Source organism: Populus alba, chromosome 18 (assembly GCF_005239225.2).
Source record: "Populus alba chromosome 18, ASM523922v2, whole genome shotgun sequence".
In the NCBI taxonomy this organism is placed as follows: Eukaryota; Viridiplantae; Streptophyta; class Magnoliopsida; order Malpighiales; family Salicaceae; genus Populus; species Populus alba.
The window spans coordinates 13,366,043-13,381,630 of NC_133301.1; the positions used below are offsets into that span (position 1 = coordinate 13,366,043).

The 15,588-nt window shown below is 36.5% G+C and overlaps 1 protein-coding gene across 1 annotated transcript; it reads right to left on the reverse strand.

Moving 5' to 3' along the window:
- Positions 1-1,345: 1,345 nt before the first annotated feature.
- Positions 1,346-14,811, reverse strand: LOC118034282 (protein S-acyltransferase 24). The gene is made up of 13 exons (XM_035039524.2): positions 14,262-14,811; positions 13,601-13,741; positions 6,750-6,862; positions 6,262-6,341; positions 5,971-6,134; positions 4,828-4,966; positions 4,623-4,722; positions 3,760-3,817; positions 3,479-3,556; positions 3,261-3,359; positions 2,809-2,887; positions 2,548-2,696; positions 1,346-2,058 (listed from the first exon to the last, which is right to left on the reverse strand). The coding sequence occupies exons 1-13, from the start codon at positions 14,547-14,549 to the stop codon at positions 1,630-1,632; spliced, it is 1,917 nt and encodes a 638-aa protein (XP_034895415.1). The 5' UTR covers positions 14,550-14,811; the 3' UTR covers positions 1,346-1,629.
- Positions 14,812-15,588: the final 777 nt, after the last annotated feature.

Genomic DNA, 15,588 nt, shown 5'->3' on the forward strand with positions numbered 1-15,588 from the left:
GATAAAATATTTGAAGTGGACAGGGGATAGAAATGCACACCCTTTGAGAAAGGGTGTTTTTGTGGTTTTTAACTTTTTTTAATGACATTAATTGATTTTAATGATTTGATATTTTATATATATACAAAACATTATTTTAGAAAGAAATATAATCACTCAGCGAGTTTTCTCGCCGTTGAATGGGCGTCAACCCAGAAACAAGACCGGATTCCTGCCGAACCATATAAACACAAAGGAAATTACACTAGAAAAAAAGAGCTATATGATGTAGGAATAAAATTATTTTAATATATTATTTTAAAAAAAACTTACTTTTAATAATATCAAACACATAAAATTGACCCGAGTTAGGTTTAAAGTTAATCCAATGTTATTAATGGGCTTGGCAACAATGTTTTTTCCTTTCTATTAAAAGGAAATAGATGATGAAAAGTTATGTTAAAGATTCATTTCCAAAGGATTTATCTTAAACAGTTTCATTATTATTTCAGAATCAAACATTAGACAACTCCATAAAAGCTCACCATTGGTTGTATAAAAAGGCACTCCCATTAATTATTAGGCAAGTGGATTCAATGCCTATGATAAGAGATTAATTACACGCAATCACTGTTTATGATAAAGAATTAAACTTCATTACATTGAAATTTTATGAATTGTTTAACCTTTACGTACGTAATTTATCTTTCTTAAAATCAGAGGGATATATCTAATTTTGACATATAAAGTTATTTGAAAATCTATTTATCTTTTAATTGTAGCGTTCTTCTTTAATAAAAATAAAGAGATGGACCTAATCTTTATATATAAAAATTGATATAAAAAAAATACTGCTTTTTTTTTGTTTGATATATGTTTCTAGCATGAGATATAAAGGATTGCCTCTAATTTAGAATGGATTTTTGCCTTGGATGGTGATATAATGATGAGTTTAATTCTTGCAGAAACTAATTTAAGATACCACCTAGCCGTAAACCACAATCCACCTCTCTTGCAGATGCTGATTTCTTTGTTGAAAAAACCTGCACCAAATTTGAAGTACGAAATAAGAACAATCAGCAACAAGTTAAAGTGTACATGCTTGCAACTCCCACTTCTAAATTATTCAAAAAAGTGTATTTGACAAGCTTAATTCAAGTTATCAGGAACAGTTTTGACTATATTGTTTGGAAAAAGATATCTCATCTTAGTCACTGTTTGACAATCAACATTAGGCCAATGAAGCAAAACAAAATTCAATGGCTGGTAGCACATGCAACACTGCAGCTTTGCGGATAGGGAAACCCCGGAAAAGCTATAAATCATGAAATTGGATGCCATTCTGGAGAACGCAGATCCTGCCATATGAACTTTGAAAAGGGATTTCTATAATTGTAAGAAATAACGACGCGAGAAGACAACAGCAAGTTACATGGTAAGGTACAAGAAGCAATAGTGCTCTCTGTAGTAGTGTACCCACATCTAAATCTGATATTCACTAACAGCTGCTACAAACATTAAAGAGGGTAAATTTGTACAAAAATTGAGCACCTTTAGGGGCCAAAAAGAGCTCCAATCAATCAAATAACAAAAGTTCAATCACATGGGTTTATGATACAAAACATATCAATTTCAGCTTGTATCACAGCATCATGCAGCTGCAACAGTTCGGGCACTGCTTCTTCCGAGACCAAGACCACCCAAACCCAAGGGTGCGGTGTCCGATTTAGACCTCCCTTGGTGATCGTGGCTGCAGTGGGAAGAATGAACATGACCATGATGGATTTTACTTTCCGAATTCACATTGATGGAAACATGGCCATTGCCATTCATGTGATGAGAATGAGCATCCCCATTTTGCAGGTTTGAATTCCTTGACATGTGCATCATTCCAATCCCCTCAGAATGTGGAGAATCTTCAAAATACTCCACATCTTCATTGTAACCATTGATTAAGAAATCTGAACAATTCTTTTTACAACCATGATCAAATGGGTTTCTGAAGCGACCCCCTGGGCCCCTGAGATAGCTATAACGCAGTGCATTTGCCATTTCATTGGTAGTTATATTACGAGATATCTGTCACAGGAGAAGAAATGATTCAGCACTATTCATCTAAAAGTGTTAAAAATGACAAATCACCTTCAGAGTTCACTGGCAAAGCACAGCTTGTCAACACATGGAACATTCATCACAAAAGAAGTTGGAAAACGAAATGCTCTTTTAATTACACATCATTTGATATCCTCTTGAAGTGTATATCTCATTTAACGCATGCTATCCTACCTAATACACTCCCTTGGTATAAAATAGTAAATTGCATGAACTCCAACATAACAACATTTTTTCTTCAGACACAGCACACAGTAACAGCAAGAAACTGCACTTAACAGTCCATATGGTTACCGGTATGCAACTCTAAAGTGCATCACAATAGCATATCATGTGAAAATATAAGCATGCAACTCAAGCTTATGAGTTCAATTACTATGTAACAGCTGCTACAGAACAAATCACCCAAGACAATCAGTCAGATATTCAGCACTAGCAGATGTTTACAGGATTTACCTGAGAGGCTTGTACAATGGTTAATACTGCCACGCCAAAGAAGAGGAAGAAATCCATAATCAGAAATGATATAGCACCAGTATGATGAGATACAGCATGGTTTATCCATGCTCCCAGAGAAGAGGGAGCCAAAGGATCAGTCAAAACTCCTGCATACCGCAAATCATTCTCAATCAGAAACTTCCCCGCCCCACCAAAAAAAAATAAGCAAAAAATATGCTTAGAAATGGCTAGAATCTGAAAGGCTAATCAGTCACATACTTGTGAGAGTCACTCCACCAGTTATCAACATTGCTGAAACTTCTAGAACAAGAAATGCAAAGAATTCCCATTTGTTTTTCTGCATCAGACACAAATATGCCACATTATTTTATAGAGAGGTAAATACAGTTGAAAAATATCTACGATATGGATCTTCAGTGCAGGTTAAACCATGTAAATTTAAATGCCAAGGCCCCCCTAAGGAAAGCTCAGGTCGTGTGCATATGTAATAAACTAAATGCAAGTATCAAGCCATTATTTTTATGCCTGCCAGTCAGAAATGCATTCCAAACAGTCAAAGATCAATTTATCTGGCTGAATGTTATCAAACTAATTGCCAGGGCAAACAACTGAGATCTGTTTCATGAATGTGTGACATTAACCATACATTTTGATAAAATTCGAAGTGGAAATGTGAGCTGAAGAAAAGACATCAAACAGTATTTACGCACCTTGCCAATGCAATTAGATACCCAAGGGCAATGATGATCAAATTGTTCAACACATCGATCACATGTGGAACAGTGCTTTGCACGAAGAGGTCTGACAATCTGATTATTATTTGAAATTGGATTAATTAACAAAATGTCACTAAACCGAGCATCAATCAGAGAAAGCTAGATGAATTGCTCATCAAGCAAGATCCATATAGGCTGCCAAAAATCAGTACCTTGCATGTCGCACAGAGCTGAGACCAATTCCCAGTGAGCAAAGCAGGATTATTTATCTCAATCTTCAAAAGTGGCTCCTAGAATAAAAGGCCAAATATAAATACAGAAGTGATCAGAGAATATACAGGGCCTGCGTTTTTGTTTAGAAAAAGAAAGATAGAAAGAAAACTCTGCACGACTTCAATAAAAGAACTGAATAGAAAACTATCTTTCTACATGCCGAAGAACCATCAATAGTAATAAATATAAGCATGATTAATCTAAAAGGGATGAAACATACATCATCTTTCATATTTTGTGGATCGTGCACATTCATTCTAATGTAACCCGGATCCTTCCTGCCAAGAGATAATCGAAAGAAGAAAGTGAAATATCAATTGAGATTGCTATGTTCAAGTTTGGTGTTACATCATAATTTTGTGTAATTCACATTGTAACATGAACAAAAAAAAATCAGGCAGGGATCCATGCAATCAATTGGAGATGTGATATGCAATAAGATAAGCAATAATTATGTATAAAGAAACATACTGAAAGGTGAGCTGAAGGTGATCATCATATCTTGGGAACATGATGCAAAAGTAATGTATGTTTTTCTCACCAAACATGGGTGTCTTTATGAGACAACAGATGAATACGCCACAACAGCCAACAGAAGAAGGTCTGCTAAACTCAAAAGGGTCAATGTACATTGGAACACTGTGACCATAAATTTCCACTAGTGTGCAACTGTTTCACAATGCTGCTCCGAATAACAAACTAAAGGCATTTCATGATTGATTTAGGTCAGAACAGTCACATCTAGACATGCAAGGAATTTTTTCCATGTTGCTTATAATTTACACAGCGTTTAATCCATATTGCTTCACAAACAGTGGTCCTACTGTATCTCAACAATATCAAATTACTCGCTCCACAAATATCTGAATTTGAGGATTTCAGCAATGCATTGCCCCCTGAGCAATATAATGGAGGCCTCAAATGTATAGAGGATCTACATTCTTCCTTTACATATTTCTCTACTTTTATTTATGATTTTCTTTAGCAACAGAAAACGATAAGGAATAGAAAACATAGGCAACAGTTCTAGCATGGATTTATTCAGCTGTACAACACATAGCTAGAATGCACAATAGAGCATACCTGCTACACCTATAAAACATAACTAGTCCAGCAGTGACTAGGAAAACAGCCAACCAGGCAAGAAGGCCAAAGCCAGCTGTTAACTTTGGCAGATTTGAAGCTGTACCCAAAGTTATTAAATTAAAAATATAAGACAAGGACATGGTAGAGTAATGTTGATGATAGGAGTAAAAATACATTGTAACAAAGAGATAATGGAAGATACCCATGATGACAGAGTGAACATAGGTCACGAGGAGAAGTAATATTATGAACCATAACACAGGTGCTAGCCCCAACTTTGAGAGGCGTCCTAGTCGACTGTTCCCATCACACTGTTTGTCAAGCAACCTTCTAGCGTTTCCCTGCACACAAAGATTTATTAAAAAATATAACTTGAAGAAAAAACTTCAGAGCCTTTCAAATGACAACAGAGCACTAAGAAACTTCGAAAAGTAAACAGAAAACTCATCAAAAAATTTAAAATTCTTAGGAAAAGTAAATATTCAAACAAAAACAGAACACTAAGCCACTTGGAAGGAAATTGAAATATAAATGGGAGAAAAGGCATAGGCTATGTATATCAGGTCTTGTCATATGCAGGTAGATCAGGTTTCCAGGTAATCATCTATACACAGAAAGATCCTCCCACAGTTCTCCTTCATCAACTGAGAACTAATGATTCTATCTAAATCTTAGCTGGCTTGCAAATAGCTATTACCAGTTCATGAGAAAAGGTCTATTGCATGTCTGCATTGAGATAGTATTGTCACCACTATGGAGGTACCTACAAGGAAATACTAGAGTCCACAAATAGACTTTCAGATGAGATTAAATATCTTTATCGGAATGGAAGGGTTTTTGTCAAAAAGGATATCACAATTATAGAGCCAAATCAAGCCTCGATAACCTAGAACCACACATCATTAGTAAACTATATTTCACAATAGGGAGGATGACCTTGGCCTATATGAGAGCCAAAGAAGTGAATGAGGGTAGATCCAGAAAGAATAAAAGTCTTTGAAATAGAACACTTCATATAAATGAATGCAACACAACATAGAAAACCAACGAGATTAGAATACAAGCTTCCATTCACTGTGGAATCCTACCATTACATTGTCCTTGTCACATCCGCAAGTTCCCAGGGTGCCTCTTGAAATAGTTCTAGCATACACTTCTTTTATTGTTATCCTTCTTAATCATTGCAACATTATTTTACTTCTGTCTTTAAGACATTTTACTTCAATGGTGAATCACTAACCACAAAAGGCATTTGAGCTTCACATAACATATAGAAAAAACAATAAACCCCTTAAAAAGTAACATCACTAACCAATTTAAATTATTTTTATTATGGAACACATACAAGGAAAAAAGCAACTTGTCGATGATTCTTGTCAGAAGCAAGCTGTGCCGGTGTAAGGCCAGTGTTATCAGTCACCATCAAGTCTTCCTTCTTGCCAGCCTGTACTAACACTGTGCATGCCTCCAAGTTACCCCTAATAGCAGCCCAATGGAGAGGAGTGCAACCTGATGTATAAATGAAAACTAGTAAGGGAATAGACACACTTATCCATACAGGTTAACGCATGTATATTTCATCTATTTCTTTCTATATTGACAAAACAGAAGTTCAACATTTGGGATGCTCATTTACCCTCTCTATCCTGGCGTCCTCTATAAGAATCCAGAAATAATAGAAGGCGTATACAATCAGGAAAACCTTTATAAGCAGCCCTAAAATAATCCAAGAAAGAAACAGATTAGCAAAAAAAATCAAAACACCACCAATAGCTGATAAAAAGAACATATGGTACAAAGTACACGGTAAAGGAGCTACTTGATACAGAAAAATAATGACCACCAAAGGAATTGATAATGGCGTAACATTTAATATGGAAGCTAAATTGTTGATTTTACGCAAGTGTGACCCACTGAGATATTTGTCAACAAAACCAAAAGCATGGACAGGTGATATTCTTATATAAAGGCTATGCAAGCTGTTATGTCATTGTGAGCAAACCAAAATGGCATATACCAAGCAAGAAAATGTTGAAAAATATTAGAAAAAAATACAAAAAAAAACAGTTTCAAGTAAACAATAATCTCTTCAATAATAAAAGGGAAGGGGAAGTTCTCATATACCAGTGCAAAGGGCTTCTTCCATCAACATCAGGAACATCAGGGTCAGCATTCCATTTTGAGACAATGTGATAGAGAAAAGCTGTCTGACCATATTGAGCTGCAACATGAGTTGTCTGCATTGATGTCAAATTAACAACCAGCAAATTGTTATCCTCAGATTTCACAGCTAAGTTCTAATTAGAGAAACTAATAACTGGCTATTTCAGGACAGTAAAGCAAAGCACAGCATCTAGAAACCTTCCATTTATGCATCTAACATGATTCAAACAGTCCAAGTTGTTGCATAGAAATAGTTATCAGTTATCTTGGGAAGGCATCTCCACAATTAAAGGAGGGCACTGCAAAAGTGTGATTGCCTATTTCTTGATAGCACAAATTAAAGGGAATATTTAAAAATTTAACAAGCAGCCAGAGCTTATAACTAGAGATAGAATCAACAAGTTCACTGCACCCCTATATATTCAAGACTAAAAAAAACAGGAGCAGAAAATAGTATCATTGCACTTCTTAAGTTCAAGTTCTGATCAATTCAACATTCAAACAGAAGAAGCTGAAACCCTGTCTAACAGATCCCAGATAATAGATTGCCATAGAATTGCTCCTTAAATATGAAAAATTCATCCCATTTTAAATGTATCTTCTCTTGATATATGTGGAAATCAGTCTCAAAATCAGTTAAGATCTTAGAGAAATCTTAGTATATATGGTTTAGGAAACAGAATCTGATATTAACTATTCAGATTCTCTAGATTATTGCTTTCTAGTTTAGTGTAGAATACTTTCCTATCTAGGATTTATTTCTTGTTTTGAGGGTCAGTAGGTTAGCTTCTCTTCCCTATTTATTGTATAAACATACGGCTGTTAAGATTAAGAAAAGAGAAAGACTTCTCTCAAAATTCTTCATGGTATCAGAGCCTACTCTTGAACCCTAATCTGCTTCTCTAAGACATGGCAGCAGCAGGACAAAGCTCTCTCTCTGAGGTGACCTCACAGCCAGGAACAACCTCATCTGTTAGCCTTTCAGGAGGCACTGAAGGCACATCACACCAAATCACAGGACACAAACTCAATGGATACAATTATCTTCAGTGGTCATCATCAGTCATGATGTTTATTTGTGGAAAGGGCAGAGATGACTACCTCACAGGGGATATCATCATACCAGAAAGGAATGATCCCATGTTTCGAACATGGAAGACTGAAAATCATATGGTAATGTCATGGCTGATCAATTCAATGACCAATGAAATTGGCGAAAACTTTCTGCTATATGGAACAGCAAAGGAAATCTGGGAAGCAGCAAGAGAAACCTACTCAAGTTCTGAAAATACATCAGAACTATTTGAGATTGAGGCAGTGTTACATGATCTACGCCAAGGAGAACTTTCTATCACTCAATTCTTCAACACTCTCTGCCGTCATTGGCAGCACCTAGATATGTTTGAAACTCACAGCTGGAATTGCCCTGAAGACACAGTCTTATATAGAAGAATTGTAGAGCAGAAAAGAACTTTCAAATTTCTTCTCGGGCTCAACAAGAATCTTGATGAAGTCAGAGGAAGAATAATGGGAACCAAACCTCTTCCAAATCTCAGAGAAGCATTCTCTGAGGTTAGACGTGAAGAAAGTAGAAAGAAAGTAATGATGGGACCTCACAACTCAGCTCATATAATGGAAGGATCTGCACTTGCTGCTCGAGGCTATTCAAACAGCAACTATGATAATCGACAGAGGAAAGGAAGACCCTGGTGTGATCACTGCAACAAACCAGGACATGTCAAGGAAAACTGCTGGAAGATTCATGGCAAACCTGCTGATTGGAAACCATCAAAATCAATAAATGACAAAGACAGACGTGCCAACAATGTATATTCAGACAACAACCGAGATAAGAACACCATTCTGCCAACAGAAACAAGTCCTTTCAGCAAGGAACAGCTTGAGATCTTACAGCAACTCTTCAGTCAGAATTCACTGTCTCAACCAAGTATGTCAGCCTCTGGTTCTGGATCTAGACTGTTAGCACAAAAAGGTAACTTTTCAACAGCCCTTACTGTTAGTAAGAAACACTCAAGCCCTTGGATCATCGACTCTGGAGCGTCAGACCATATGACAGGAGATGCCACTCTTCTTAATGAATACAATCAGTGCACTAATAACTCTACAGTCCGTATAGCTGATGGGTCTTCCTCCCAAGTTAAGGGAATAGGCCTGAGCAGACTCTCAAGGGACATGATCCTAAACTCTATCCTCCATGTCCCTAACCTAGACTGCAACCTACTCTCAATCAGCAAATTGACTCGTGATCTAAATTGTGTTGCTAAATTCTTTCCTCATTTGTGTATATTTCAGGATCTGGATACGGGGAAGAGGATTGGCAGTGCTAAGATGTGTTCTGGGCTCTATCTCCTCAAAAGTGAGATTCCTCTAAGAAGGCAAACTCAAAACAGAAGCTATATATCATTCAAGGGTCAGTCAGCTTTAAATTTTCATGTCAATAAAGATAGTGATGTTCTGTTATGGCACTATCGCCTTGGTCATCCAAACTTCATGTACCTTGAAAGGCTGTTTCCCTCTTTCTTTTCCAATAAAAGCTCACAATCCTTCAAATGTGAAATATGTCAACTCTCTAAACATGTTCGCAGTAGTTATCCCACCATTTCATATAAACCATCACATCCATTTGCAATGATTCATAGTGATGTATGGGGACCCTCAAAAGTGCACAATATAACTGGAACTCGGGTGGTTTGTCTCCTTTGTTGATGATCACACTAGATTGACTTGGCTATTCCTTATGAAAGAAAAATCTGAAGTCAGTCAGATTTTCCAAAACTTCCATTCCATGATACAAACCCAATTCCAGACTAAAATCCAAATCCTAAAAACTGATAATGCCAAAGAATATTTCAATTCTAGCCTTAATACCTTTTGTCTAAATCAAGGCATTATCCATATAAGCTCTTGTGTTAACACCCCACAACAAAATGGAGTAGCTGAAAGGAAGAATAGACATCTGTTGGAAGTTGCTAGATCCCTTATGCTCTCTACTCATGTGCCAAAACAATTCTGGGGAGAAGCTGTACTCACAGCAACCTATCTCATCAAACAGAATGCCTTCCAGAGTTTCTAAACTTCAAAACTCCTAGCCAAGTCCTTCTACAAGCCTTTCCACATACCAAACTACTCTCTTCCTTAGACCCGAAAGTATTTGGCTGCTCAGTGTTTTGTCCATATACACCATAGAGGAAAATTAGACCCTACATCTCTCAAATGTATTTTTATAGGATACTCTCCACACCAAAAGGGTTATAAATGTTATTCTCCTACCTACAAAAAGGTCTATACCTCTATGGATGTCACATTTTTTTGAACACCAAGCATACTATCCCAAGTCTGATCTTCAGGGGGCAACCATGAGAGAATATCAGAATTGGGATATACAATCTGATCATGTAATTAACCTAGGAGACAACCAACAGAGTCTTGTCCAAAGTCATTCCACAATGAGTTCTCCTACTTTGAGTCCTCACACTACACCTCCAGTTTCAATCCAATCAGTCCCAGCACCACCAGCCTCAGTCCAATCTCCTGACCAGATTCATCCTACACCAAAACAGATCACAAATCATGAGCTTCTTACCTACTCTAGAAGGAAAAAAACTTGGAAAGGAGATAGAGCACACAATACCTCTTGCACATGACCAAGATTCAGAACCAAGTCCAGATTCTGCCCCAATATACTCAGGTATGGAAACTTCTGACTGTGAGAATACTGCCTCTGTTATTGATGATTCAAATATTCCAATTGCTTTGAGAAAGGGTGTTAGATCATGCACAAGTCATCCCATCAGCAAATTTGTTTCATATGAAGGGTTATCACCAACCTATCATGCATTTGTTTCAGCCATTGACAGTGTACAGATTCCTAAGTCTATTGAAGAAGCTCTCAAAAGATTCAGGGTGGAAAAAGGCAGTGAGTGATGAAATCAGTGCCTTAAACAAGAATAAAACTTGGGAAATTTCTGAACTTCCACCTGGAAAGAAACCAGTTGGGTGTAAATGGTTATTTACTATCAAACATAAGGCTGATGGGAGTATTGAAAGGTTAAAAGCTCGTCTGGTTGCAAAAGGGTATACTCAGTCCTATGGAATAGACTATCAAGAAACATTTGCTCCGGTGGCCAAACTTAATACAATCAGAGTACTTCTGTCCCTAGCAGCTAACCAAGACTGGCCACTACATCAACTAGACATCAAAAATGCTTTCCTTAATGGAGACTTGGAAGAAGAAGTATACATGGATATTCCTCCAGGACTAGAAACATCCTCCAACCTCAACAGAGTATGCAGACTGAAAAAATCACTATATGGACTCAAGCAATCACCTCGGGCATGGTTTGACAGGTTTACAAAGACAGTAGCACAGTATGGATATTCCCAATGCCAAGCAGACCACACACTGTTTGTAAAAACCTCTCCAGAAAAGAAAATAGCAATCCTAATAGTATATGTGGATGACATCATCTTAACTGGGGATTATGAGGAAGAACTGGTGAGATTGAAGAAACTGTTAGCCAAGGAATTTGAGATCAAAGACCTTGGGTATCTCAAATACTTCCTTGGCATGGAAGTGGCACGATCAAGGAAAGGTATATATGTTTCTCAACGAAAATATGTCTTGGATCTACTACAAGAAACAGGAATGCTTGGATGCAAACCTGCAGACACTCCAATGGATTCAACAAAGAAGATAGGAGCAGAAAATAATAGTATACCAGTGGATAGGGGGAGATATCAAAGACTTGTGGGTCGACTCATCTATCTCTCACATACCAGACCTGATATTGGCTTTTCTGTCAGTTTTGTAAGCCAATTCATGAACAACCCGACAGAAGATCATATGGCAGCAGTTAATAGAATCTTGAGGTACCTGAAAATGACTCCTGGTAGAGGCCTTCTATACAAGAAATGTGACAACAAAAATATTGAAATCTACACAGATGCAGACTGGGCAGGAAACATTATAGATAGGAGATCTACTTCTGGATATTGCTCCTATGTTTGGGGAAATCTAGTAACTTGGAGAAGCAAGAAACATGTGGTATCTAGAAGCAGTGCAGAATCTGAACTGAGAGCTCTAGCTCTTGGTATTTGTGAAGGGATGTGGATACTTAGATTACTTAAGGAACTTGGCATGGAATCATTGACACCTATACAGCTGCATTGTGATAATCAAGCAGCCATAAGCATAGCAAAGAATCCAGTTCATCATGACAGGACAAAGCACATTGAAATAGATCGACACTTCATTACAGAAAAGATTGAGAAGAACATTGTTCACCTTATTTACACTCCAACAAAATCTCAGATTGCAGACATCCTCACCAAAGCTCTACCAAGAACTAATTTTGAAGAATTGAGTCACAAGCTGGGCATGTATAACATATACAACCCAGCTTGAGGGGGAGTGTGGAAATCAGTCTCAAAATCAGTTAAGATCTTAGAGAAATCTTAGTATATATGGTTTAGGAAACAGAATCTGATATTAACTATTCAGATTCTCTAGATTATTGCTTTCTAGTTTAGTGTAGAATACTTTCCTATCTAGGATTTATTTCTTGTTTTGAGGGTCAGTAGGTTAGCTTCTCTTCCCTATTTATTGTATAAACATACGGCTGTTAAGATTAAGAAAAGAGAAAGACTTCTCTCAAAATTCTTCAATATATTTGGAAGTTTTCCATCACTCAAAGAATCTAATAAATGGATGAAGTTACCAACAATCAAATGGCGAGTCCAAAAGCTGGCTTGTAATGCTGAGCTCGGAAGCTTTACTAGAGCAATAAGCTTCCTTCAAGAGAAATATGCAAACTTCACCATTTTGCAGCACATGGTCCATTTTCTATGCATGACCAGTGTTTCGGATCCTGTTTACATGTGAGAGAAGGTCCTCTCATCCATGTTACAGAATCTCTTGATATAAATTAGATGAGCACAGCCACCTACTCTGGTTATACTGTGTTCAAGCAGAAACAGGCTATCAAAGTTTTGCATATTTGATGCATGACCTCTTGCACACTGGATATAGAATCTCTTGAAGAAGTATAAAAGAGAACAAAGAAAGAGCATGCCAAGGGATCTGAAATCTCAGTTCAATCCATGTCTTCAATTAAAGTAAAAACAAATTGACCAAAGAGTATTAGACTTCCCTACTTATCACCAAATCCATGACCCAATCAGAGGGGGAAAAGATCAATATTATTCACCAAAAAATAAAAAAAGGAGCACACCTTGAAGGGGAAGTGAAGAGCTACTCAAATGATCCTACATTCTATCAATTTTGCATAAAATAACCACATCAAACTCCAGCCCTCTTGGTTGCTAGCCCAAGACTTCTATCGTTACAACAGAAGTTCATCCTCACAAATTTATTTCAAGAAATAAAAACCAACACTAGGTTGGGAAACAACACAACCAATAAGCAGTTTTCATGATTAAGGATGTAAACAATCACTGTGACAATATCAACTAACAAGAAAATAATTTGCACAGAAGCCACAAACGAATCCCAAAATTTTTAGATATTCATTCTTTTTGTATATGTTCATCCTTAATGATAAACTGCTCAGGGATAAAACAACAGACGTCCATGCATTAGTGAATTTCCATACCCTAATGACACGTGAACAAAGCTGACGCATTTATGACTGGGTAAGTGCTAGAGGTGCCAAGTTAAAAACAGGTAATAATTTCACAGCACATATATCACTTCAAACCACAATTATAAAACAGCTCTTATCTCTCCCTTAAATGAAGCAAATGCATATTTACACAACAAAGATGACACTAACCTGATAGCCATACATATCAGCAGCATTTACCCTCGCACCCTCTTGCAGTAACAGCTCAGCAACTTGAATTGCACCCCGAACTGCAGTCCAATGCAATGCTGTCTGCCCTGTATGATCTGTTGCATTTACATCTCCACCATGCTGGCAAAAAGAAAAGGATCCGGTACCAAATTAGTCATCATCCTATATCATCAACTCCAAATAAGTTTAACATCAATATCATCCATTGAACTCTCTTTGATCAATACAAACAGACTAAATGACAGTAACTTTAGCACAATATCAACTTTCCAGGATCAAAATCATCACTTTTTACCCGGAAAAATAACATAAAAGGAACTAACATGCAAACCAAATCCAACTATTACCTCGCTCCATTAATGCATCAAACCCTAACCAAACAAAGTGCACTTCATTCAAAACACTCAAACTAAAAGACACGAACTTTACTACAAAATCCAACTCCCCAAATCAAAATCATCGCTTTTTATCAAGAAATGAACTAAAAAAAAAACTTAAACACCTCAATAAACTCTTCAATGCATCAAATCAGACCCACCATCCAGGCTTAATCAAACAAGCAAAGGAAACAAACCCATTAAAAAGCAGAAAAAATAAAAACGAACCAATTCAAAAAACCAAAAAACAAAACGAGACAAACCTCAATAATATACTGAGCAGCAGCAGAGCGATTATTCAAAGCAGCCCACTGTAAAGCATAATAACCAAGGCTGTCAGGTACAGAAACAGAACAACCTTCACTCTCCACCAATCTATGAAGCTTCTCTAAATCTCCATAAGCAGCTGCTGTGTAAACATCATTTCTCAAACTCTCTTCTCCAACAACAGCAACCCCATTGTTAGTGTTGCCCCCATTAACAGCTGCTGATTCTCGATCGTTGGATTGGACCACCGCATCTTCCTCCACTATCTCAATCTCCGATGACATCTTTGGAGATGTGAATTTGTTGATTGATTTGACGATTTGCGTTCTAAGTTTCTTAGCTAAAAATGTTTAGGGTTATTGGGTTCCATGGCCTTCCTTGTTGACTGGGAGGGACATCAGGATTGTATTGTAGTTGCCTAATAGAGAGAGAGGAAACCAGAGGGTTAAAGCCAGCCAGTTTGCCTATGATTATCTTCCTTCTTCCTATATAGACATTTTCTCTCCTTTTTTCCCCCTTAATAATTCATTTGTTTCTTTGGATATTTTTTTCTTTTTCATTGTTTTTCATTTTTGCATGATAGCATTGCATGGGTCCATGGTCAAATGGATCAGCCAGTATGGTACTTGTTAAACTCGACTTAATTTGTGGAATTTAAATAAAATATTGACCCGTTAAAATTCTATCAACATGGTTAGGTTGACCTTACTAAAATTCGGAAGGGTCAACTCTAACAAAATAAAAAAATATAATGTTATTTTAATAAAAAATAAGTAATTCATGTTGATTGATAATCCTCAAATTAATATAATAACTTGATAACTTAGATTTTTTCTTTATCTTAATTTCATGATCGAGATTAACAACTGTCACTAATTCATTGGACACATTAATTTTATGATTTTATTATTAATAGATTAGTGAATGTAAACACGCGAAAACTGGCATCAATCATGGTTATCACCTTCATTGTTGTTCTGCGGTGATTCGCTTTTTTAGTTTTGGAAATACTGGAATGGTTAAAATTTGATGTGCTGATTAATTTTCACTAAAAAAACTAAAATACAGTGATGGTTATTTGAGGAATTTAAAATTGATTGTTCTAAAAAAAACTGCTATTTTGGTTTATTAGCACCTTTTTAAATAAATATTGGTGAAATATTATATTATAAATTTTTTCTAATAAAATCATATAATTTGTAAATATCACTATTGAAAAACATGACATTTATAATTTGTTAGTGTTTAGAATAATGACTTTTAAAAAAAAAAAAAAAGGGCAAGAGATAGATAAAAAAAATTCTGGATACGTTGTAATTAAAG

Excerpts from the sequence above, each read along its gene's own strand:
- LOC118034282 (XM_035039524.2), bottom strand. The coding sequence starts at position 14,549 with ATGTCATCGGAGATTGAGATAGTGGAGGAAGATGCGGTGGTCCAATCC. Across the intron at positions 6,863-13,600 it reads CTGATATGTATGGCTATCAG|ACAACTCATGTTGCAGCTCA; the intron begins GTTAGTGTCATC and ends ACATCAATGCAG. Across the intron at positions 6,135-6,261 it reads AGGACGCCAGGATAGAGAGG|GTTGCACTCCTCTCCATTGG; the intron begins GTAAATGAGCAT and ends TTTATACATCAG.